Source organism: Ochotona curzoniae, unplaced genomic scaffold (genome assembly GCF_017591425.1).
Source record: "Ochotona curzoniae isolate NIBS_2020 unplaced genomic scaffold, NIBS_Ocur_1.0 contig_1482, whole genome shotgun sequence".
Classification (NCBI taxonomy): domain Eukaryota; kingdom Metazoa; phylum Chordata; class Mammalia; order Lagomorpha; family Ochotonidae; genus Ochotona; species Ochotona curzoniae.
Window position 1 is genome coordinate 107,768 of NW_024465100.1, and position 25,990 is coordinate 133,757.

A 25,990-nucleotide genomic window follows, 5' to 3' on the forward strand; every position below is an offset into this window, starting at 1 on the left:
CTCCCTCTGCCATCACCTCACTCTTCCTCTGAGTCTCTTTGTATCTTTGCCCAGATGTTATAAGGATGAACTTTATTGTATTACTTGGTACTCACAATTCCCAGCACGGGCTCAAAACCCCGACCTAAATTGTATACAAGTTTTAAGGGCATCCATTCCAAGATATTATAATTAAATACATATATTATTCTGAACACGAAGGGAAAAAAAAGCTATATAGGGCAGAAAGATAGCATGTATCAGGTAAATGCACAAAAATTTGAACATGGTTTATGTATTACATCATAATGCTGTATCAATGCTAATTTTTCTGATTTTGATAATTGTATTTTGGTTATACAGGAAAAAACTTTTTCTTGGGAAATATCTACACAAAGGAATATGTCTTCAATTTATTATAAGTTAGATCACCAAACATGGACACGTGAAAGAGAAAGAGAATAGAGCAGGTAGGGCAAAATAAAAACAATTGGCAACTGCGGGTAAAAGTTGTGTGGGAATTCCCTGCACTACTCTTTTCAGTGTTCATTAAATTTAAATTTAACTTCCATTGCAAAGTAATTGTTAAAGATGAAGAATACTTGTAATAGTAAAAAAGTAACCACATTCTAATTCTTATTTGTGTTGTCAAGGTCAGAAGATGCAGCATGTTGAACCCATTGAAGTGGAAAAGATCCAGGCTTTATACCAGCATTGTCCAATTGGTTTCATGGATGACTCAGAGAAACAAAACAAACAAACAAAAAAAAGAATAATTCCTTGGGGCTGTGAAGAAACGGGCAATTCCTTTCCCGAAGTAAAGTTTTGCATCTGTCCTCAGGAAGAAGATGGTGTTTCTTGCTTTTATAGTTCATTCTGTTTCCACATTGGGCTAAGGAATGCATTAAAAAAAAACATGTGTTAGTAACAAACACAAATTAATACAGGAAACAAGAATATTTCAGCCTTCTAGTTTTACCTTCTAAGTACACCTTGAAGTGGGGAGAATACAATCAATGCTCTTTTCACAGATGCAACTGTAATTTTTAGAACAATGAATAGCGTCTACTCTTGTTGGGGATAAAAATGCACATTGTTCTGTCCCAGGGAATTTCATTATTGCAAAATTCCTACGGAACAGAAAATATAAAAGTCAATCCCTTAATTCTGAATTCTCCAAACACATCATTTGTGAATTTTAAAAACTGTGTTTCCTAAATTCCTGATACATAGAAACGTTAATCATAATTTCAATACCAAAAGATTTTATTCTGTGTTTAGCCCATTAAATATATTCATCCATAATCTCCCAGCTTATTCTACACTGGTAATTGATGGTTAACAGAAAAAAAATACTTTTCAATAATACTCTGAAATTATGGTATGTTAAATCTCTTTTCTTATTCCATAATTTCAATAAAAGTGAGAAATTTTCAATGAGGAAAAACTAAATTACTGAGCACATATAGTGTAAGGAACAATCCCGGACCTCTGGACATACTATAGAGCAGTGGTTATCAAAACAGTCTGGTACTGGCACAAAGACAGAAAGGAAGATCAATGGAATAGAATAGAAGCTCCAAAAGGGAACCCACACAAATACAACCAATTAATCTTTGACAAAAAGACCAATGACAACTCAAGCAAGTGGGAAGGCCTCTTTAGTAAATGTTGTTGGGACAACTGGCTGATAGCCTGTAGAAACAAAAAGATAGACCCACATCTATCACCGTACACCAAGATCCAATCTACATGGATAAAAGACCTAAACCTACATCCAGAAACCTTCAAACTCTTGCAAGAAAATGTAGGAAATACCCTGCAAGACCTAGGAGTAGGTTCCTACTTTCTAAGAAGGACACCAAAAGCAATAGCAGTTGAGAACAGAATAAACAAATGGGACCTCATCAAACTAAGAAGCTTCTGTACAGCAAGGGAAACAATCAACAAAGTAAAAAAGCAACCCACAGAGTGGGAGAAGATCTTTGCACACGATATAGGCGACAGGGGGCTAATTTCCAGGATATACAAAGAACTTCAAAACAACCAAAAAAACAAAACAAACAAGCCACTCAAGAAATGGGCACGGGAAATGGGCAAACATTTCACAAAGGAACAAGTCCAAATGGCAAACAAACATATGAAAAAATGTTCCAGCTCCCTAGCAATAAGGGAAATCCAAATTAAAACATCGATGAGGTACCACCTAACACCAGTAAGATTGGCCCACATAAACAAGAACACCAACGACGCTTGCTGGCGAGGATGTGGGGAAAAGGGAACACTACTCCACTGCTGGTGGAGCTGCAAATTGGTACAGCCTTTATGGAAATCAGTCTGGAGAACACTCAAACAACTCAAAATCTGCATACCATATGACCCAGCAATAGCACTCCTAGGAATATATCCAAAACACCTGTTTTACGACAAACCAACATGCACCCCTATGTTCATTGCAGCACAATCAGTAATTGCAAAAACATGGAAGCAACCAAAATGCCCATCAGCAGAAGATTGGATAAGAAAGCTTTGGTTCATCTACTCCATGGAATACTACTCAGCTATTAAAAAAAACAAAATGCAGTTCTTTGTGGCTAAATGGGCACAACTGGAAACTATAATGCTAAGGGAAATGAGCGAATCCCAAAAGATTAGATACCACATGTTTGCCTTGATTTAACCTGTAATTTTTTGTTTGGTCGTTTGTTATTTTTTGAACCTGTCATTGATACTGTCTCAACCCAGATGTTTCGAAGAATGGAACTTGCATTATTTTTAACATATTGTTTACCCAATACTATGTCAATTAATTCCATAATGTTGTATATTGATACTGAGGCCTTGTTGGGGCTTTTAACTGACCGGATCTTTACTCTGTTAGACCTATCTTCAGACCATAGAAGGTCTCCCCAAGAGGCCACTGAACTTATCTGGACAATAAGACGCTGAACTTTATGCTAGGCATGTGTTTGCAAGCAATGAATCTCAACTGAACTTGAACTATGGTTATGCAACAAGGTGGAGGAATCCACCATGGGGGGAGGGGTATGGGAGGGGTGGGGGGAATCCCCAGCGCCTATAAAACTGTACTACATAATACAATGTAAGCAACAATTAAAAAAAAATAGTTCAGAGATTAGAATGATTAATCCTTTCACTGTTTTTATTTCTTTGCCTTCTCCATCTCCTAGACAGACTAATTACACAAAGGAGTTACAATTGAATTTAGGAGGATGCATAGAAACCACATTTAAGGGTGAGAGGGGAATAACTTGCTATGTCAGATGGCACAGTCACTTCATCTCTCAGACTCACGATTGCATTTCAGCTTGCAATACATAAAACATCCTGCATGTATTTAGTATACCTTTATCATTAATAACTCCATATGACACTTCTCCTTTGTCTTTGCTTCCCAAAATGCTTTCTTACTCTTATGCTTACCAGTGAGGACTACTCAAAGTTAAGTTAAACTGTGTGATGTGAAAGATGATTCTTTCTAGACATAATCCTTCAAACTCCTACATCAAAGTTAATGTTTGAACACACACCAGAAACTTACATTCCAGGTGAGAAACCATCATCAACCCATTTCCATTTTTTCTCCTTTTGGTCATACAACAGTCCAATCCAGTAATTATTACCATCAGTGTGCGACGTAATGAATGTCTATAAAGGAAACAAAACGTATGAGAGAACTAAGTTCCCATCTGCTGCATGAATGTGAAGAGGCACAGGGGCGGGGACAAGCTGTGCCTCAGGGCAGGACCCTGCCATTCTCCACACCTCCTTATCTCTGCTTCTTAGAAATATCTCTTATCCTTCACACATCTATTTTTAATTTCAAAGTAGCTTTCCCATAGCAGACTATATATGTGAAAACCGTCTATGAGTTTCCTGGATTATTTAAAACATGAAAGACTTTAAAATCAAACCATGTACTAACAAGAAATCACTTAAATAATTTGACACTTAAGTGAATTATTAAGTTCACACTCCAAAACAATATGTAATGTGATAGAGAATGGATCAATTCATGATCCTAAACAAAGGGGTCTTCAAAATAAATTTCTTAAAATAAAGACTTTGTGTAAGATAGTACAATCAGTTTCCAGACTCACAAGAAAAATAAATAATAGTTTAATTTAGTAGATGGGAGCGATAAAAGGAAGAGAAGCAGTATTTCCAAGTATTAAATATGTCTAAAATGCAATAGGTTAAAAGTGATACATTACATAAATGCTGATGATTAAAATGTAGGTTTAAATTTATGTTTTAGGAAGAAGAAATAAAAAATTTGGAAACAATGATCACATCCACTTTTCCCTACTCCTCTATCTTTCCCACCCTGATCAACTATGTAAATATCATCTAAAATTTAAAAATTAAATGTAATAAATACATTATTGTTTTACCAAATAAAAAATTAGTCACTAGTTAGGAAATTATTTCATGATTTGATATCATGAATTCAACTTCAGGCATTTGTTATTTTTGCATATATTTGTAAGTCATTTTTCTAAACGATAGAGATTTCAGGCTGATGTTGGAAAACATGTCTAAAGAAACACACTTTGTATTTTTCTTATTAATACATTAAAAAGGCAACCTCAAGGCCAGCATTATGGTGTAATGGGTTAAAACACCAAACTTTAGTGGATGCTGGTATATGTGGTATATGTTCAAGTTGATTTACTTTTGATCCACTTTCCTGCTGATGACCTGGGACAAGCAGAGGAGGATGGCCCAAGTGTTTGGGTTCCTACCACTGCCACGGGAGACCTAAATGAAGTTCCTACATCCTGACTTCTGTCTGGGCAGACCTGACCTTCACAGCCAAGTGGGAAGGGAATCAACAGATAGATCTCTCTCTCTCTCTCTCTCTCTCTCTCTCTCTCTGTCTCTCTCTCTCTCTCTCTCCCTCTCTTTCTCTCTCTCTCTCTCTCTCTCTCTCTCTCACACACACACACAGTCTCTTCCTATCTCTCTCTCTTTCTCTCTTATTCTCTGTGTGCGAGTGCTTTTCTATAACTGCATTTCACATAAAGAAATCCATGTTAAAAGGCACATTTCAATATTGCTGCCTCTGTATTTTCTCTTCTTACAATTTTTGAGGATATAGATCTTGGTATTATAAGATTATTGAGCAATTAAATGTGATATATAAATGCACTAAAATCAATGCAAGGCTACTTTGTATAACTGATATCACTTTAATACTGCTTATTATCATCTCTAGTGATAGATGGGCTCAGCAGAATTAAGTAATCCATTGAATATCACCCACCACCAACTGGCAGAGCTGAATTTGACCACAGACACTCTGACTGCTGAGTTCCTGGTAGTAACACCTATGCTGCATCCCCTAGGCTAAACTTGCCACCCTACAGGGATAGATTTAGGGATAAAAGGAACCAATAGGCAAAGGTAAGACTAATTGCAGCATCAAAAATGTACATACTTCCTTGTAATAGTCACTACTGCAGGCTCCTGGAGAAGGGAGAGGATTACAGACTTCCCCTATAATATTGTTAAAGATGACTATCATAACAAATAATATACTTTAAGCAGTTGATAAGTACCTTAATCATATGCTTATTAGCAAACAAAATGTCCTGGGAGATTCCTAGCTGTACAGTCATGACAGTCAGACAACAGACATGACACAAAGAACACTTGAAGACCCCTCTTTCTGCATGACCCCTCCTTTCTCAGTATCGCAGGTTGTAAAGTGAGACAGTTAATGACAATGAGAATAAAAGGAAGAATCCATGATACCTTTTCCTGCTCATTGTCTATCTTCAAAAGTGAGGAGCTGTAGTTCTGGCAAGTTTGTTTACATTGCTGCCAGTTTTTCTTTTCCTCTTCAAAATAGTAGCAATTGAGTCCATGACAGGACCAGTAACCATTACAGCTTTTACCTATAACACATAGAACCAATTGTTATATTTTTATTATATGATCTTCTAGTAATCAGAGCAATATATTAATCAGCCCTCCATAATAAACTCAAAGGTTCAAGATCTCTCTATGATAATAGTAGCAACAATATGAGGATCTCCATGGTTCAGGAATGCCAAGAGATACCTGCACTCCCATGTTCAAGACAGCGTGATCCTCAATAGCCAAGAGATGGAGACTACCTAGACATCCACTGATGGCTGAATGATGTGGAACATACATACATACAATGGAATTAATAATTAAAGAAGTACATTCTATTATATGTGACAGCATGGAGAAAACACAGAGGACATTATGTGTGAGGAGCAGAGTCTAGGGGTATGAGGTATAACACAGTGCTTCTGATTAACAATGTTGTACACTCAACATCGAAGACAGCTGATGTCGTGGTAAGTGTTCTTATGAAAAAATAAATATAGAAATCAGCAAATAAATATTGGGAGTCAATGATTATGTCTATTATTACTATTATGATCATGCTATCATGCAATGCTTATGTCCAACTTATCAAAGTACATGTATTTAATCTATAATGTTTCTCTATCCAAAAATGTTTATAATTCTACCATGCTTTATAACTTAGGAATATATTTTCAAACCTTTCTTTCCTTTTGCATATTTATATTTGTAGCATTACAATAATTTGCAGGAAGTATATATGAGTGCACTTCAATAAGATCATTGAAAATAGAATTAAGTTCAAGCTTATTTTGGGTACAAAACATTTTTGACTTAATGTGCATTCTGCATGAATTTAAAAATTATCTTGGTACTGGTGGTCAAAAATACACACATGGGAGGTCTAGATACACACCCACACACAAACACACACAACGTATCTTCATAACAGCATTCAGAATTAAAACTCTGTGTCTTTTGTAGGTCAGTTATGCTTTTTTCTTAAAGCTTTCATATTTTGTGTGAGCCACACCCTAATCCTCACTAGACCAAATCATCTGACTATCCTGGTAGTAACAGGGCAGCAAGAATTGCCATTTTATTTTGGGAGTGACAAGACTCTACTAATCCAACTATGATTCCAAGGATTCCCAAATCCCATATTTGAAACAAGAAAACCAGACCATCCACATTTCATCTGAAAGACACAAATTGAAAGTTGTCCAGTAGACCCAAGTCACTGAGGGCAAGCCTGCATATAAGACTAAAGAAAGGGGAATGCAAAGCAATACAAACTTTCACTCCACATTCCTTCCATACCTGGATCTGTACAACATCTAGTCTGTTTTGAAAGGAATGACTCCGGTGACTTTTGCTGTAGAAGGGTTCGATTTCTGAGAACATCACATTCTAAAGTCTTGTTTGCCAGAAGTTGCTCCTTCAAGTACTCACTCAGACTGAGATTTGCTGAAATTTCTTGCTGTTGATGTTTTTCTTGAATTAACTGGAAAACTAATATTTGAGACATAAATATCATAAGAAAATGCACTCGTGGAGATCAAACAGTGAAATTAAAGACTTTAGAAAAAGTCTCACTTCAACAACCAACTGTACTCATTAGTTCAGTAATTTGGCATTAGAAAGTCACACCTCGATGAACTGACCACAGTGATGGAAACATCACATTTCTCACTCTTGGCAACTTAAGGGCAGAAAAGCAAAATACCCAAATGAGATTATGATGGCTAACACCATAGCTTACACGCTGGTTTATTTTTAGCCGTATTTCACTTACAAATACCTAGCACCTTAAAATTCAGTTCGTTAACATTTACCAATTCATCATCTGTAGATAAAGACCTAAAGTAGGGGGCAGATGCTTGTCCTTGGGGTTAGGATGCCCCATAACTCACATCAGAGTCCCTGGATTCAATCCTGGCTCCTGACTCCAATTCCTGGGAGCTGATGGGCATCTGTGATGACTCAAACAGTGAGTTAGTGCCACCAACATGGAGCACCGGGTTTATGTAATTCCAAGCTCCCAACTTCAGCTGCAGTCATCTAAGTAGTGAACCAACAAATCAAACTTGATTAATGTTTTTTCTCTGTCTTTCTTCTCTCTCTTTCCTTCTTAATCTTTCTTCTTAACTTTCTCTTCTTTCTTTCTCCTTTTTTGTTTCTTTCTTTTGTTCATTCATTTTTTTTCCTTTTCTTCCTTCTTTCTTTCTCTCATTCTCCCTTTGTAACTCTCTTTCTTTTACTTTCTTTTTGTTTTTTCCTCCCGGTTTCTTTCTGGTTTCTTTTCTCCATCATTTCTCCCTCTGTGCATATCTCTGTTTCCCTTTTGTTCTTCCTCCCTATCCTTCCTTTCCTTCTTTCTTTCTCTATTTTTTTCTTTTTTCTTCCTTCCTTCCTTCCATCTTTGCTTCTTTATTTTCTGTCTATCCAAAATTAAACAGAAAGAGGAAACCTATTTGAACTGAACAACTTTGAAGATAAAGCACAATTATTATTGGAATAGCTATAACATCTGAAAATAGGTGATATTATCTAAATGTGGTAGATCCATTTTGATGTAAAAACATTTGAGGCAATACAAATACAAGATAAAGTTTAAATTCAACATCAGTGTGTATGTATGCTTTCATTCTTCTTACTATTTTCTTATTACGTATTTTAGAAAAATTTGAAAAAAGGAGACCAAAGAATGCTTCTCTCAGACTCACAATAATCTAAACTCGATGGCAGAATATCACAAAGTTATCAACCAAAAGGAGTATTACCGTGTGCTATACAGATTATAGAGGCTTCAGAATAATACAGATTATTTGTATCCTCAGAATCAGTAGACTAAGTAAACAAAATGAAATGCCACTGTGACATGTCCTAGAAAACAATTACCAACAAGGGCCATTACCTTGGCTTAGCATGTAAAGCCACTGCCTGCAGGACCAGCATTTTATAGCGGCGATGAATCGAATCCCTTCTCACCCCCTGCTATCCAGCTCCTTACTAATATGTCTAGGAAAGCAGTGGAGGATGGTTCAAGTGCTTGGGCCGCTGCACCCATGTGGGAGACCTGGAAGAAACCCCTGGTAGCAAACTTTAAACTGGCACCAGCTTCCAATGGTTGACATTTGGTGTCTGAACAGATGAGATGGATGAAAGATCTCTCTCTCTCCTTCCTTCGTGTGTGTGTGTGTGTGTGTGTGACTCTGCCTTTGAAATAAAATTAAATACTGCCAAATCAGCTTTTGAAGTTTTATTTTATTATTTTTATTGCAAAGTCAGATATACAGAGAGGAGGGGAGAGAGAGAGGAAAATCATCTCTCGGATGATTCACTCTCCACGTGACCAAAATGTCCAGTGCTGTGCCGATCCAAAGCCAGGAGCTAGGAGCTTTTTCTGGGTCTCCCACGTGGGTGCAGCATCCCAATGCTTTGACCTGTCCTCAACTGCTTTCCCAGGCCACAAGCAGGGAGCTAGATGGAAAGTGGAGCTGCCGGGACTAAAATCAGCGCCCATATGGGATCCCGGCGCATTCAAGGCCAGGACATTAGCCACTGGCCCATCAGCTGGGCCAGCACAATCATTTTTTTAATCCCCAATAAAATTCAGAACTTTCAAATGTTCTAACAGGGAGCATTATTTAAATATCTGCACATGTGATTCTACAATTCCGAGAAAGATCTGTTTCCATTACTCACTCATTGTCACCAACATTGTGATCGTCATCAAGAGAAGTAAAGACAGGATTCCAAGACTCACTGCAATGCGATGCCAGGGCACTGCAAACTCTTTGAAGAGAAAACTAAGAATTAGCAATGAAAACGCCTACCTATTACTCACCTTATCCAGGGACATGGTTAAAAACAAAGGAAACACGGTCACAAATTTTACAAGACTATATCTTACAAAATGATTTAGATTTTTAATCTGGAAACTGCAGCTTTACATTTTATGTTTTCTGGCTGATACAAACTGTTTCTAGAAATGGCCATGAACAAGATGGTTCTCCAAAGTTTCAAAATTATGTCCCATAAAGAGGCACCAACGACATAAGGCATCTGGGAGAGTGTAAAGTGGCGCGTGCAGTCTTTGCTGTGATCAAGCTAATCATGACAAGAACAAAGCAGGCGATGCTCTTGACAAAGTGGTCACCACCAGAGAATATTCTGATTTGCAGACATGATCAGCGTCCATCCTCACAGAACTTTCTAGAAATCCACTTTCCTTTCCTCACTGTCAATTCTGCACTTCAGTAGGCAATGGTGTATGCATCTTATTGTTTTGGTGGTCCTCATTGTTGGATAAATTGCGCCTATGATGATCACTAAACTGAAACACTACAGGTTATTCTCAACGAGGAGTTAAATAATGACCAGAAAAATCAAAATTTTCCTTCAACGCAAATAGTGTGAATCATGGTGGCCCTTCAGTTTATGTATGTGTGTGTGTGTGTGTGTACCTAAAGTCTTTCTTGTTTGTATAATAACATTGTTTAAATGCTTATTTCTATATTAAACATCTAATACATTTGTTTCTCTAAGAAATGCTAGGCTTTTTTTTTCTAAATCCTATTCTGTTCTTTGCTTTTAGACACCTCACAAACTATCCTTGGCCAGATTTAAATAAGCATATTCTATTAGTACTCATATTTCTGAAAGTGTATTAATGTCCTCATCCTCTCAGTTTCTTGTAAGATCATTTAAAAAAATTATTAAACAAATAATAAAGTAATTCTTCCAGGTTAGCCAGCTCCAGTTTACTTTTATAACTGGAATTAATGGCCAGAAGTGCATATAAGATTGTTTTTAAACCTCTAGTTTATCAATCCATGACATCGCATGAATTTGGATGCTCAGTTAGTATAACCTGGGGTGACATTATGATACAGGAGGGGTTAAGCTATCGCTGGCAACACCGACACCTCATTTTGCTCTGGTTCAAGTCTCAGCTACTCCAATTCCAACCGAGCTCCTGGCTAGTGAACTTAGGGAAGCAGAAGATGGCCCAGGTACTTGAATGCCTTCCATCCATGTGGGAGACCGAAGTGTTTGCCCAAGCCTCTAGTTTGACCAGACTCCAGCTGCTGCAGCCATTTGGAGAGTGAACCAGTCACTGAAAGATCACTTTCTGGTTTTCTCTTTCTCTCCTTGTAATTCTGCCTTTCAAATAAAACAAGTAAAGCTCAAACATAATATACATAAATACCTTTCTTGGCAGATTTCCCAGGCCTTCTGGTGCCATCAGGCCTTAATCTCTTCTGAGATTCTGAGGCAGACTGGAGAATTCTCACAGATGAGTAAGTCACCTGCTCCTGATCACCCATCTTCAGAAGAAAAGAAATGTTTGTGCAACAACTCTTTACAATACAATGATTTCTAAAGAAATATCCAAAGAGCAGCCCACAGGAACATACAAGGACTTGATGCTGAGAGGTCATTTTATGTGTGTGTCTGTGAATATCTGTGTACCTGTGTTTATCTGCTCCAGTAAGTGCTTAAAGCATGTAGACTGAATTAATGTATACAACAAATGGAAATGCTGTCATATATCCATCAAAATCATTTATGATCATCGGGACTATTGCCATCAATATCAGAATCTATAGAAAGAATTGAAGGGACTGCTAGTATATTATTATACTATTTACTCAGCTATCTTCACTTACAATATTTAGCGTACATATAAAAAGATTGGGCACAATCAGTGCCTTCTCATATCTTGGTGGCATCGTTAAAAAAAATAACCTAAAGCATCAAAAATTCTATATTCTGTAAAACTATATGTATGTTAGTTTAAAAAAATACATACCTTACTAGACATATAACTGTTTTAAAAGTTCTTTCTTTTCAGTTATCAAGAGTCAATCAGAGAGCTTCCCGCAGTATATCTCATACATTATCTTTACATGATTTTGAGGGGTGATTATTAAAAAAAGGATAACATTTCAAAGCCCAGGGCCTTACACAAAAGTAAAAATATTACAGGTTCCCCTTTCTAAAATTGCCATAGAAACCTTTGTGAAAAATTATGTCAATAAGCTATTCATCAATTAATGCCTATCAGGATACAACCTAGTATCAATACCAATGAAGTAAGAAATCATAAATGGCAAAATTTTTAAATTCACCTTGATTCCTACACTAATCAGAAAGAAAATATGATATCAAAGGAAGTTCAGGAAAAAGTGTAAGTATAATCTTTTATATGCATTATCAATTTACATAATTTTATATGCTAAACTATTCACATTTTTTCAAACATCCTATTAATAGTAGACATTTTTACTCCAGAACTTTTTACACTACTCCTTTATGGATGGATAATACATAAATCATTTGCGTCAAATTAAAAGTAACTCCTCAAATCTGTCTTCTTTAAGTGGTTAACTCAGAGCATACGGAGACAGAGACAACAAGTTTCCATGAACACTAACTACAATTTATACATCCTTCAGGGTTCACGCTATTGTAATACAACACAGAGGGAATTCTCTCCTATAAATGTCATGCCACGTTACTTGAAATTAAGCACTATATTCCTAGAATAAGCAGAATTAATAGGATAATCATATTGAAAGACCACGGGAATCAAAGCAGGTGTTACCTGGATCTATGCCGTGTAATGAAGCAGGTGGAAGCACTGGACCCCAATAGAACAAGACGCAGGCCACTGCAGTCCCACAGCTCTTGGGGGGCTCTAAGAGGAGAAGTGAGGTGTCTGAAGGATGAAACTCCAATTCAAACGTCCTGCCCCTCTTGTTGAAACAGTGGTGAGAGGAAACCATATGCTGAAAGCTGTTGTTTACAGGAAAGGGAGGATGGTCATGAGCTGCATCTGCCTCCATTTCAATAACCAATCACTTTGTCCTGCTTGCAAAGCAGCATCGAAAATCAGAATTTGCGAACTGAAGAGAGAGCAATTAAGGTTCACGAAAACAGGATAATGCCTTTTAACAAACAGGTAACACATATAAAAGAAACCGTTTTTCAGTGGATGCATAAAAGTATACCCATATGCAAATATGGTCACAATTCGATACCTTAGCACACTTTAAAATATTTTCCTTTCCTTGGGAAACATTGTTTAAATATTTTCCTCTTGGGCCCCACAGCTTGGCCTAGTGGCTAAAAGTCCTCGCCTTGAAAATGCCCAGATTCCATATGGGCTCAGGTTCTAATCCTGGCAGCTCCACTGCCATCCAGCTCCCTGCTTAGGAATGTAGTTGAGGACAGCCCAAAGCTTTGTGATCCTGCACCCATGTTGGAGACCTGGAGGAAGTTCCTGAATATTGGCTCCAGATTGGTACAGCAATGCCTGTTGCACTCACTTGGAGAGTGAATCATCGGATGGAAGATCTTTCTCTCTATCTCTTCTTCTCTCTGCTTATCTGACTGTGTAATAAAAATAAATAAATCTTTAAAAATATTTACCTCTTTTTTGGTCTCAAGTTGATAAATTTTGCATTTGCTGACTCAGTCTTCATACACCCATAGTAGTTTTAGTGGGGCTAGGTAGAACCCACTGTACCTTTGCATACAGTACCACAATGTCTATACTTAAAACAAGAATTCAAATATATATATATACCATTACTGCCAATATAAACATTACTCCCTTAACTTATTTAACCCTTACCCTACAACTGTACATCTAAATTTTTTCCAGGCTTTTGCTAATATAAAAAAAAAAATATCTTTGTCCTTTGCTTTCCAGTGTTGTTTTCTTAGGACATTATTTTAAACATAAAATTACAATGCTAAATGGTATTACGCATGTAATGACTGACGATACAGATTATCAAATAACCTTCAGAAAAATTGTCCCCCTCTATATTATACCAGTTGTGCATGACAATATTCACATCTGACTGTTTAAAAAACATATTTATTTAAATACAGTAACAGAAATAAAGGAAGAGATGAGGGGCTGAACTTAGCATCCACTGATACAACCCAAGTTGAACCCATCCAGATCTCACACATGGATGGCAAGGGCCCAGGTGTATGGTATATGACCTTCTGCTTTTTCAAGCACATTAGCAGGGGGTTAGAGGGCAAATACAGTGCTGGCATCTCAGATGGCGACTTAAATCAGAACACTGGATTTTTAAGAATATTCTACTTGAATTGTTCACATGTCTTAATTCTAATACTGTTCTCAAAACACATTCTGCAAGTTCTCACTTTTTTTTTAATCATTGGTTCTTATTATGGAGCTTTCAAATGTATAAGATACTTGATATACATATATTTACTTATGATCTCAGGCTCAATTTTTTTCTTAATTTTCAAAAAAATGATTAAAACTAAAGAGAATAGATTTCCAGTATTGTATAGGTATGATACTTTAGAAAGTGAGCCAGATGTAAAAGCTCTCCCCCCTCTATCAATTTATGTGTTTTAGTTAATCAATTAATAAGCAGTTCTTCAGGTCAGAAGATTGCTGTTAGTGTGGTGATGAGAGTGAGGTGAACAGCAGGGGAAATATATTATCCTTGCTTATTCCTAGATTTGAATCTAACCCAGCAACAAAATGTCAAACAAGTCATTCAAATTCTCCAAGGTTAGGTTTTTTGCCATTTTCAGTGAGACCTTCCCCCATAGCTCACATCGAGGCTTCTGTCCAGTGAGGCAGTGCCTGCAGGCAGGGTGGTTGTGGAAATGTTATGTATTATAATGAAGCCCTCTTAAGGATAAACCTTTGTAAGACTGAATTTCCTTGCCAGATCACATCTTGATACATGATCCTGTGATCTTTAACCCTGGCCCACATTCGTTTCATCCTCCTTGCGTTTCCCCTTCCTGCTGTATTGAAGCAGCAGACCCATTACAGATTGCCATTCATCTTACTGTTGAAGCACCATAAGCCTCTGTCATACATATTACCAATCTTTAGTGGTTCCTTTATAGCAATAAAAAACCATACTGTCAGTCTCCTCATATTATGCCGTCCATAGGTGGATCCCTATCTGTTATCTGTATTGCGACGTTTTGCTATGCCATGTCCTGGTATCAGCTACAGGGCGCTTTGCGGACCAAGTACAAAGAGTTCAGAGGACTGACCACAAAATCTAGGTTTGGGAAAAAGCTTTAGAAGAGGCAGATAAAAAATTAATTATTAGAAATCAAACTGTATAATTACTCCCTCTAACACTTTTTGTTCTTAGCAGACTTCTGAAATTCTGGAAAGCAAATTTTTCTCTCATGAAGCAATCATCACAAGGATAACAGCAGCTTAACATGGGATTAATCAAAGAATGAAATCGGAAGTGATACTTTATCATAGTCACTGTTAATAAAACAGAAAGAGAAAAAACTTTTAGGGATGTTATTATATTTTTAATAAATACAAAATATATCACTTGGTTTATTATAATGAATAATAGATGAGCAGCAATAATTTCAAAGGACCACAGAAAGTTATTAAAAAAAAAAGATTTACCTATTTTTTTTTTTTTTACTGGAAAGGCAGATTCACAGAGAGAAGCAATAATAGAGAGAAAGATCTCCCGTCTGCTAGTTTATGCCCCAAGAGACCACAAAGGCTGGAACTGAGCCAGTATGAAGCCAGAAGCCAGCAGCTTCTTTGGGTTCTCACTGCTGCTTTCCCAGGCCATAAGCAGTGAGTGGATGGGAAGTAGAGCAGCTGGAACACAAACCAGTACCCTTACAGAATCACAGCACTTGAAAAATAAAGATTTAGCCATGGAGGCATTGTGCTGGGCCCAGCATTTATTTTTCTTTTGATCTCATGTCAGCTGCTTCCAGAATGGGATTTTTCATGAGATTTCATATTTGTTAAAAGATTAGTCTGTTAGGATGCTTTGACAATATTATAACAGTCTCTAAGCTAGCTGAGGTACCTGGACAAGTCTTGTTTGATTTCATCCACATGCCAAGACACGTGAGGTTTTCTTACAAGATTGCAGGCAGTTGAGGTTGAAGGAACACAGGAATGACATGGAAAGCAGCAGACGGGAAAGACTACGCCTCTCACAACATGAGTGGACAGCGGGACTCCCAGGGCTACATGTGCACAAGACTGTGTGAATGCCACATAAAAAGGGCAGTCCTGTACCCTCAGTTTCGTCTGTAACATGGGTTACAGGGCAAAACTCTGGGTGGCACGATGAAGGCATGCAGGGACTGAGGGTGGGGCGAGGCTAGGCAGACAGAAGTGAAGATGGTCATGTTCCAGGACAGTGTGCTGGACACAGCTGCAGCATTGCCAGCATAATCAAAGATGGGGAGGTGGCCTGAGGGCATGAAGACTGACCAGGCAAAGATCGTTTCATGATGACAGGGTCTATGAGGGTCTGCAGTCCTGGGGAAAAACCACAAGTGAAAGTGATAAAAACCAGAGCATTCTTCAGCTCAGCCCACCAGATGTACCCACTCTTCTTCTGTGCTTCAGTGAGATGGAAGGAAGCATACCCAATCAATGAAGGGCCCGCCCAGGTCCAAAAAGCCATAGAGTGCCATAAGACGCTTGTCTATTTACCAGCCAATAACCACAAAGACACAGATGCTGCACAATGGTGTTTGCCACACTGGGCCAAATGCCACAGCCCAACGTTGAGATTTCCTGGCACAGATCTTTTTCTGGAATGCGTCCATGAACCTCTGGTCCACATAGTCATCACCAAAGACCTAAGACCCCTGGCCTCCTTAGGATCAGTCCCATCATCCTTTCTTGCGGTCAGGTCAGTTCAGTTTCCCTGATAGAAGTCCATGTTTCCTCATTCTTTATGAAGTGACCACGCCTATCCTCTTAGGCAATTCTGTGCTCTACTGTGGACGACAGCTTACTTGCCTTTCTTGGCTTTCAAAGTTAGCAACCCAAGCTAGGTCTGTTGAGATGAATTTGCTCTTTGAGACAGGACAGCAGAGTCATTTTCCTTATGTTTTCCATCAAGACTGTAAATGGTTCTGTTCCACCAACCTGAGCCCCTGCAGCTGGCCTCACTGCATTAGGCACCCTAACCCAGGTTTCTCACAGCTACAACCTTGCAAAACAACTGGTGATGGAAAAAATAATAATAATAAGACTCACAAACAGGATCAGAGACTTAGAGACTTGACCAGATTGGGCTGAGGTGAGCTGGGTGGAATCCATAGGGTGTCCTAGGCACCCTGCTTACCCTCCAGGCATCCGGTACCTACCACCTTTCATCCAGCCTTGGGCCAGTGAGGGACAAGAGGAGTGGGGGGAAACCCAGAAGCACAAAACACTGCATCCCAAATCTGGAGAACATGAAACACTGCCTCTCAAATCTGGAGATGTACAGTAGTCACTGGTCTTTGTGGTTTATTTTCTGGTGGAAAAAAGGTGTTTGTTTCTTTTTTTTCTTTTTTTTAAATTTGGGAAACCACATATTTTCCTTTCTGATGACACAGTTAGCTAGAAGCCTAGCACACAGCTTCTCGCCCCATCTTGAAACCTCAGTGGTTTTATTGTTTCACACTAGCTGAGGGTCTTCCTGTCCTGGTCTGAGTGAACGACAACTGAATAGCCACCAGCATGCAGGGGAGGATGCTCTGAGTCATTTCATCAGCAAGAATGGCCCACCCAGGTCCCCACCTCCTTGGCGATTGGCCTTAAAGCCTCTTATGCCACTGGATGCCCTTAGGGTAACAAGTAGACATCTCTAGTTGGAGATCTTCTGTCCCTCTAACTATTCTATTTATCTTTATCTTTACCATCAAAGCAATTCTCATGCTCTAACTTTACGTGATGATGATGTTTATTTGAATGACCAAGGGGACCCTGTAGCACAGTGAGCTAAGCTACCGCCTGCAATACTGGCATCCCATATTAGGTGTAGGTTCGAGATTCAGAAGCTCTGCTTCTGATGCAGCTTCCTGTTATCATGGCCTGAGCTGGCACCAGAAGATGGCCCAAATACTTGAGTCATTGCCACCACTCAGGAGACTTGGTGACAATTCAGGTTTTCTGGCTTCTGAAATTTCCCAAATGCTTGCTATAGCTTTCTCAGAAGGTTAAAAACCACTATTATCAATAGAATTGTATTTTCGATCCCAGGCTCATGTGCTGGGTGTAATTTTCATTCATAAATACTTACTGACTCGCTACTGAGAGAAGATATTTATTGCACTCAAGGAAAACAAAGATAAATGCTAAGACCTATAGAAGCATAGACTAATGGAAAATGAGGGGAAAAGGCATTTAAAGTGCATGCAAAGCATGAACATCAGTAAAGAGAGAAGAAAACAAATCACATTCCTTTTGGATAATTTAAAACAAAAATAAATGATAATCAAATCATAATTACAAAAATCATAGAAAAGTGAAAAAAAGAAACCAATAGATACAGAAAAGAGATTACTAGGATGTAATCCAAGGTAGATGAACAGGGACACGAAGGCAAAAGACACTCATATCTAATACACAGAGACAAGTATGATGAGCAGACACAGGCCAGGTATGCAGAAGGACATGCCTAAAATGAAACATTGCCACTACTAGCAACGTGATGGAAAAACAGAAAACAAAATCAGATGCAGTTACAGCCAGATCCATCCAGTTCCAGATATCTAATCCAATGCAATGAGAAGGCCACTGATGACTAAAGGACAAATTCATAAAACGTGGGACTGACTTCCTCTTAGCCCAAAGAACCAAAGTGCCAGACACTTTCCTCTTCATGGCAACCCTATTCAAGGACCCCCCCTACAATGGGAGCTTTCCATGGTTCAACGCATTTGCTTCTCTGCTCACCACTCTTTGTCTGTGCTCCTCATTCTTGTGGTCGTGGGACATGAACCTGAACAGCCAAAACGATTGACTCTTAAAACACTATTCCCTTGACACAGTTGGTATAAATAGAGCACTTCATCCCCAAAGGACAACATGCATTGTTCTCAAGGACATGTAGAACATTCATCATGATAGCCCACCTACCAGAACATATAACAGGTACTGGCAAATTATAAATTAGACAGAATTTTAGGGAAAATTGTACCAATAGCTAAATGTATGTGAAAAGGACAGAAAAAGAGGTAAGGTTTAAATTATGAAGGCAGAAAGAGGGAAAGAGTTAACTTCACAGTAGGAAGAAAGAAAAAAACTGAAGATTAAAAAAATGAAATTATAAGAGACAAGATATGACATCATAAATGATATTTTTGTTGGCATTCAGAGTATGTCTTTCAAGAAACTATAATTGCTAACATCTCTTCCCTTGAATGTAGTCTTTTTAAGCAATAAAATGTTTAAAAATGTCAATAAGTCAAGAGGAGGTCATCAGGCTGTGCCCTAACATAATGCATGTTCTTCTTAGAAGAGGAAGCCATGTGTGGAGACAGACACACATGGGGAGAATGTGATGGGATGGCAGATCCAGAAATGAAAGGAGGCATCTAAAGGCCAAGGATAAATAGAGGCCACCATCAGGTGTCAGAACGTGTGGGGGAAGATAACACACAGTCACAAAAGGTATGCATCCCTGTCATCATGGCTTTGAGCTCCCTTTTTAGAAGATATTTATTTATTTGGAAGACAGAGTTACAGAAAGGAACAGAAGAAGAGAGCATACACAGTATAAAGACACCAAAGTAATACAGTAGAGGAAGGAAAAGTCTTTGCAGCAGTGTGAAAACAACTGCAAGTCATCATGGAATAAATATAATCCTCTATTCTTTCTCAGGCACAAAACAGCTTGGAATGGATACAAACCATTCATGCATTTTACGACTATAAAACTCTTAAAAACAAGCTGTAGAAAATTAAGGATATATCAATGTAGAAATGCCAGGTACCACTACACACTCACCAAATTGGTTATAATTGATAAAGATGGGAGTAAGTGGAACTCTGCTTTGTTGTTACAGGAAAAGTAAATGATATAACTACAATGAGAATCCATCCAGAAATTTCTTATTATCAAATTAAACATGCACTTACCTAATAGCCAAAAATTAGACTTCTAGATAGTTACTAAAAATAAATGAAAACATTTCCCCTTACTGCAACTTGCACTTAGATGTGCACAGCAGCTTTATTCACAATAGCCAAGTGAGAAACACTCAAATTTCCCTAAGTGAAAGAAAAAAACAGTAGTAGATTTGCATAATAGACAACTAAATAACGAAGAGCAGCCACTTGTGATACATCATAATGCCACTAAGTAAGTATTTTTAAATTTTTTTTAAAAAATTTTATTGGAAAGGTAGATATACAGAGAAAAGGAGGTACAAAGACAAAAACCTTCTGTCTGCTAGTTAGCTCCTGAAAATGGCTAAAAGGTCCAGACTGAGCTCTGATGCAAAGCCAGGAACCAGGAGCTTCTTCCAGATCTCTCACATTGGTGCAGGTTCCCTAGGTTTTGGACCATCCTCAATCGCTTTCCCAGGTCAAAAGGTGGATGAGAAGTGGAGCACCTGGGACACAAACCAGCACCCAGAAGGGATCCCAGCTCTTGCAAGGCAATGTTTTAGCCAGTAGGACACCGTGCCAGTTCCAGATAAATACTTACTTGTGCACAAAGTCTAAGTTGATGGCCTTTTTAAAACAATACCAAAATCAAAAAGAGAAAGAAATTCTAAACAGCTACTCCAAATCAGGACATCTTAGATATCATGATTAATACCTAGATATCGTGTTTAAGACTATCAGAATAGTGGAAAACATTTGAAAATGGTTTCTAGATTAGATCACAACACTGCACCAATGCGAAATTCCTTAATTTTGGTCCTCATGGCATGGTGATATAAAACAAAGTTCTGTTCTTGGGAACTATTTAGACATGTAAACATAGTATCTTCAATTTATCTTCAGATGTCTAGGCAATGAGACAAAGCAAAGGGGAAGAATTCAATGAATTGAGCACAGTACAAGCAATAATTGTGAGTAAAAAATATGCGGCATTTCCTTGTACCTCTTCTTCAAAAGTTTGACCTGTTTAGATGTAAATTTCATAGCAAAATAATCCTTAAAGTTGATTCACGCTCCTGGGTAGTTCAAACAGAGCTCTGTTCCCATTCTTCCCTGTGCTCTCCAGGTTACATGTTACTGGCTTGCTCTACGGCCATACCACCCTGAACGCGCCAGATCTCGTCTGATCTCGGAAGCTAAGCAGGGTCAGGCCTGGTTAGTACTTAGATGGGAGACATGTTACTATCTTGGTGGATCCTATTTCTGAGGGAAAGAGGCAGACTAATCTGTAAGATTCTCTAATGGGTCCTGGGGATTCAAAGGAATGGAAAGACTAATTTATCAGAAACATGAAGGAAGGGGCAGCTCATCTCCAAACAAAAAGGCTTCAACTTGTTCACAGGGAGAGGATGTCATTTGATCTCCTAGGTCATTGCTCAGAATACTTTCTTCCTCTTCCAGCTCATCTCTGTTTCCACAACAGGCCAAGCCCTGCAATCAAAAACACTTGTTAGTCACCATCCCACCCTGTTACAGGAAACAACAACGGGGCAGCATTTCCAAGGGTACCTTTGCTTCTAAGTGCACACTGAAGCACGGAAAACACAATCAATTTCCTTTTCACAGATGCAACTGTAGGTTTTAGAGCAATCAATGGGTGTTACTTTTGTTGAGCTTAAAAGTGCACATTCTCCTCTCCTAGAAGGCAAACTCATCATTGCAAAATTCCTAGAGAAAAGAAAACATAGGAGTCAGCTGTTTAATCCTGAATTTTCCAGCAACATAACTCAAGATTTTTTAAATCTTATTTTCTAACTTCCTGACATATGAAAATGCTACTCATAACTCTATCATTAAATGATGTTTTGCACTGCCATATTACACATACTCACTAGAGTCTCCCAGTTTATTCCACTCTAGTAATTCTAGGTCAGCAGAAAAATAAATTACTTCAAAACATGGCTCTGTGATTGTGATATACCAAACCTACTTTCATATTTCTTTTCAATAAAAATGAGATCTTTAAAGAGGACTCTAGTTTCTAACTTAGAAAACCAGCTCTTATGTGCATATTGCAATACAGTCAGAGATGGGATTGTTTGACTGATGTTTTTATTTTATTTCTTTGCCTTCCTACCCCATAACTAATAGTTGAGCTAAATTGGGGCAGACCAATGAAAACTGTCAAATCATGAAGCCATTAAAAAGAACAATAAAATTGACTGAATGCTAGAGCTAGTCTCCTACTGAATGTTACTAAAATACTGGGTGAATAAGATGTTGTGGCTCCTTGAGTTTGTTGTAATCGGCTAGAACCAAGCTCATATCAGGTGGAGGGTTTAGTACACATGGGGGACCACAAGGGTAACTGAGGCACTGAAGAGAGTTATTCCATTAATGAATGAACTAAGTTGAGTAGTGAATTCTGTTCAAAATAGAGGATCTAAACACAAGATAAGATCTTCAGTATAAACCACTAGAACTACATGACCCTTGAGTTTAAGCAAATAGAAAAAAACATAATTGCACTTAAGAATTCAGAATCAACAAAATCAAAAATATTACTTGGATTACCTATATTATTGAGAGTAGTCAAATCAGGTGCAAACAAAAAGACAAACAGAAAACAGATAAAACAATGTAGTTTCAGAAACAGGTAGAATGCACAAGGCGTGTTAAAGATGTTTAGGCAAATTAGTAACTATGAGAGGTGGGGATACTTCTACAGTAAGCAGATTATGTATATGGTGAGCTTAAAACCCCTATCCCTCCCAAGAAAGAATAAAGGCCTAGTCAGACTACAAATGCAAACAAATTTTCATGAAGCATGTACATAGTTTTTGCCTAGGCATAGAGGATTAAACTCATCATCTGTTGGTGCTATCCATTCTAATATCTGCCCATGATGCACACATTTGGGCTCATCAGCTTGATCTCATAGCTGCAACTGTAGCCAGACTAATATGCAACTGTGTGTCCCTGATAATGTGTGTGTTGGTCACGAGAACCTTCTTGTCTGGGCTTTCTTATGCAGACTTTCTCTGCTACCCTGAAAATCACACATGGACAGTCAGGGTTACTCAAAGAGGGAGTCAGCCATCAAAGACATCTCCACCCAAGATACAGGTGATCTTTCACTCTCTTGTTCCTTATCCTAAGTGTGGCAACCTATCATTCTGCATTAGGCTATGGGTTCCAAGATGACATAAATGATTGTGGATCGAGCACCTTAATTTGGACAATAAGACTTTCTGTGCTGTGTTCTCTAGCACAGTCAGTATGCCTGGGAGTACACTGGAACATAAAATAACAGTAAGGAAATTTCTAATATTATAATTATCAGATCCTAAGTATAAACCTTTCAAAGCCTTGTAAGAAAAAAAAAGATGGCTTGAAAATAGTAACAACTTAAATAGATATCTGAAAAAGTAAAAGAACTAAAAAATGTAGCAGTTAGGCACACATCACTTTTCAATAGTAACACAGTCAATGAAGTTATTGAAGCTATGTGTGTGTATGATTATACTCACTGAAATATTTTTTAGTTCTTATTCTTACCGAGAGTCTCTACTTGATAATAAGCTGAGTTGTATGAAATGAAAAATGACTTTTCTGATACAATGTGGCCAGTTTGCTCACCAAAGTGTTTCAACACAATATAGAAACTTACACTCCAGTTGATGAACCAGTATCAACCCATTTCCATTTTCTTTCTTTTTCATCATATGACAATCCAATCCAGTATCTATTTTGACCAATCTGAACCTGAATGAATTCCTATAAATAAAACAAAATTTATCACAAAACTGAGTATCTCCATAGTATTTCAATGTGACATGTTTTAAAAAATCTGATTAAATTATTTCACTTTTTTATCGAGTTATTTTACTTGAAAGTCAGAGTTGTAAAGCAGAGACATGAAAAGATCTTGCATCCACCAAGTCATTCTCCAAACAGTGGCAATGGCCAGAGTTGAGCCCCTATGAAGCTGGGGGCTGGGAGCTTCTGGGTCTCCCACGTGGGTACAGGGGCAGGGTCCCAAGGAGTCGAGCCATTCTCTGTTGTTTTCCTAAACCATTACCAGGCAGCTACATCTGAAGAGAAGCATCTGGGAGAGGAATCAGGGCCCTTATGGGATGCTGGTATTGCAAGAAGAGGTTTAACCTGCCACTCCATCATGCTAAGTCCACAATAACTACCATTTCAAACTTGGTTTAAATTATGTCTTCAAACACAAAAGTTTCCATGGCTTTATATTATGAGCTTTCTTACATATTGATTTTAAGCATTTATTTTATTTGCACATAATTTCCATGTTATTTTAATCAATGGTAAAATACAAGTTCCCAGCTAAGTTTTGCAAGCATTTCATTATAACAGCACACTCTGTTCTGAGATAATTTTCATAGTAATAAATTAAATAGGCAATCTCATTTTGTTGCCTCTATATTTTTCCATCATTCTTTTTTAAAGAGATGCACCTTGGTGTACAATCAAGTAAGTGTGACATACAGATGCATTAAAATCACCACAAGGATAATTTGTATAAATGATATCATTTTGATTCTGCAAATTTTCTTCTCAATTCACTGATGGGCTCAAGGAGGTTAACTAAGCCATTGAAGGTCACCCAGCAGCAACTGGCAGAGCTGGATTTGCTCCCAGGAAGTCTGAGTGCTGAGTTCCTGGTAGTGACTTGACTATGCTGTTAGTTACCATCCTATAGGGATAAATAAGTGTGGCTACAGGGCACTGCACAGCAAAGCTTCAGTTAAGTGCTTCATCAAGGAAAACGCATACTTCTTTGTAAGAGGCATTACTTCAGGCTCCTTAAAAAGGGAGAGGATTCAAGACTTCCCCCAAATAAATGATAATGAAGACTGTCATAACAAATAATATGCATTCAGAACTTAATGAGTAGCAGGATCATATGCTCATTAGCAGACAGAGTGTCCTGGGAGATGCCTAACTGTACAGTCATGACAGTCAGACAACAGACATGACAGAAAGAATACTTGGGCCACACTCAATGGCCTAGCTACTGAAGTCCTTGCCTTGAATGTGCCAGGATTCCATATGAATGCAAATTCTTTTTACAGAGGCCTCCCTTCCCATCCAGCTCCCTGCTTGTGGCCTGGGAAAGCAGTAGAGGACGGCCCAAAATCTTTGGACCCTGTACCTCCATGGGAGACCTGCAAGAGCTCCTGGCTCCTGGCTTTGGATCAGTATAGCACCGGCCTTTGTGGTCACTTGGGGAGTGAATCATTGGAATGAAGATCTTCCTCCCTGTCTCTCCTCCTCTCTATATGTATCTGACTTTGCAATAAAAATAAATAAATCTTAAAAAGACTAGAATACTTCTCTGCCAGGGAGGCCTCCTCTTTTCTCAGTGTCGTAGGTCTGTAAGGTCTGTTGATGACATTGAGAATAAAAGGAAATGTCCATGATACCTGTTCCTGCTCGTTGTCTATCTTCAAAAGGGAGGAATGGTAATACTGGCAAGTTTGTTTACATCCATGCCAGTTTTTATTATCATGAACAAAATAATAGCAGCTGACATCAAAACATGACCAGTAGTCCTCAGAGAGTTTTCCTACAACATAAAAGATCAATCATTAGACTTCATTCTGCTATTAATCAGAGCAATATCTTGAACAGTCTCCATAATTGACTATAAGCCTCAACATTCATTTTTAATTTCCATATGGGGATGAGAAGGTTCAGGAATGCCAAAAGATACGTGCAGTCCCAGCTCCAAGGCAGCATGATCCTCAACAGCCAAGAGATGGAGATGACCTAAACGGTCACTGATGGATGAATGATGTAGAACATACATATATACCGACATACATACATATGAACTTATATTATTTAGTCATAAGAAGTAAATCCTAGCATAAGAGATAGTAGAGATGAAACATGGAGGATGTTATTCCAAGAAAATAAGCCAGTCACATATCTTCTCACATATGGAATGATTAAAAGTTGATCTTTACTAAGAATGGTGGTTCCTAGAGGATGGTTATGGTTCAGTGCAGGAACTGAGAAGGTACAGAGAAGAGTCAGATAAGTACCAAGCACAGAGAAGTCATACGTTCTGCTTTTTCATACGTTACCATAGTTCACAATCACAGTTATGTACTGTGTAGGGAACTGGAAGAGATGCGTGCTAAGCTCCAAGCAGAAAGAAAGAGCAGAAGGATGAAAGAGTCGTTATTCAATCTGATTGTTTGGAACCTTATTTGC

At 38.2% G+C, this 25,990-nt stretch overlaps 2 protein-coding genes and 1 pseudogene across 3 annotated transcripts in view; all 3 read right to left on the reverse strand.

Moving 5' to 3' along the window:
* The window catches only part of LOC121147103 (killer cell lectin-like receptor 2), a 44,571-nt gene that overhangs the window by 12,744 nt on the left and 5,837 nt on the right, over positions 1-25,990 (reverse strand). Inside the window, exons 5-8 of one of the 2 annotated variants that reach the window (XM_040966829.1) lie at positions 25,195-25,337; positions 23,415-23,521; positions 21,314-21,472; positions 20,245-21,235 (exon numbers count right to left, since the gene is read on the reverse strand). In XM_040966829.1, the coding sequence (XP_040822763.1) occupies positions 21,322-21,472; positions 23,415-23,521; positions 25,195-25,337 (401 nt within the window). In that variant the 3' untranslated portion in view covers positions 20,245-21,235; positions 21,314-21,321. Of the gene's footprint in view, positions 1-20,244; positions 21,236-21,313; positions 21,473-23,414; positions 23,522-25,194; positions 25,338-25,990 lie in introns of those variants that run through there. The other variant, XM_040966838.1, reaches the window with a different exon arrangement.
* LOC121147921 (killer cell lectin-like receptor 7) lies at positions 3,538-12,547 on the reverse strand. The gene is made up of 6 exons (XM_040967812.1): positions 12,455-12,547; positions 11,057-11,174; positions 9,550-9,639; positions 7,162-7,353; positions 5,758-5,900; positions 3,538-3,648 (listed from the first exon to the last, which is right to left on the reverse strand). The coding sequence occupies exons 2-6, from the start codon at positions 11,172-11,174 to the stop codon at positions 3,538-3,540; spliced, it is 654 nt and encodes a 217-aa protein (XP_040823746.1). The 5' UTR covers positions 12,455-12,547.
* Positions 15,549-17,568, reverse strand: LOC121147925 (annotated as a pseudogene).

Excerpts from the sequence above, each read along its gene's own strand:
- LOC121147921 (XM_040967812.1), bottom strand. The coding sequence starts at position 11,174 with ATGGGTGATCAGGAGCAGGTGACTTACTCATCTGTGAGAATTCTCCAG. Across the intron at positions 9,640-11,056 it reads TGGGAAATCTGCCAAGAAAG|AGTTTGCAGTGCCCTGGCAT; the intron begins GTATTTATGTAT and ends TTCTCTTCAAAG. Across the intron at positions 7,354-9,549 it reads CACAATGTTGGTGACAATGA|TTTTCCAGTTAATTCAAGAA; the intron begins GTGAGTAATGGA and ends CTCAAATATTAG.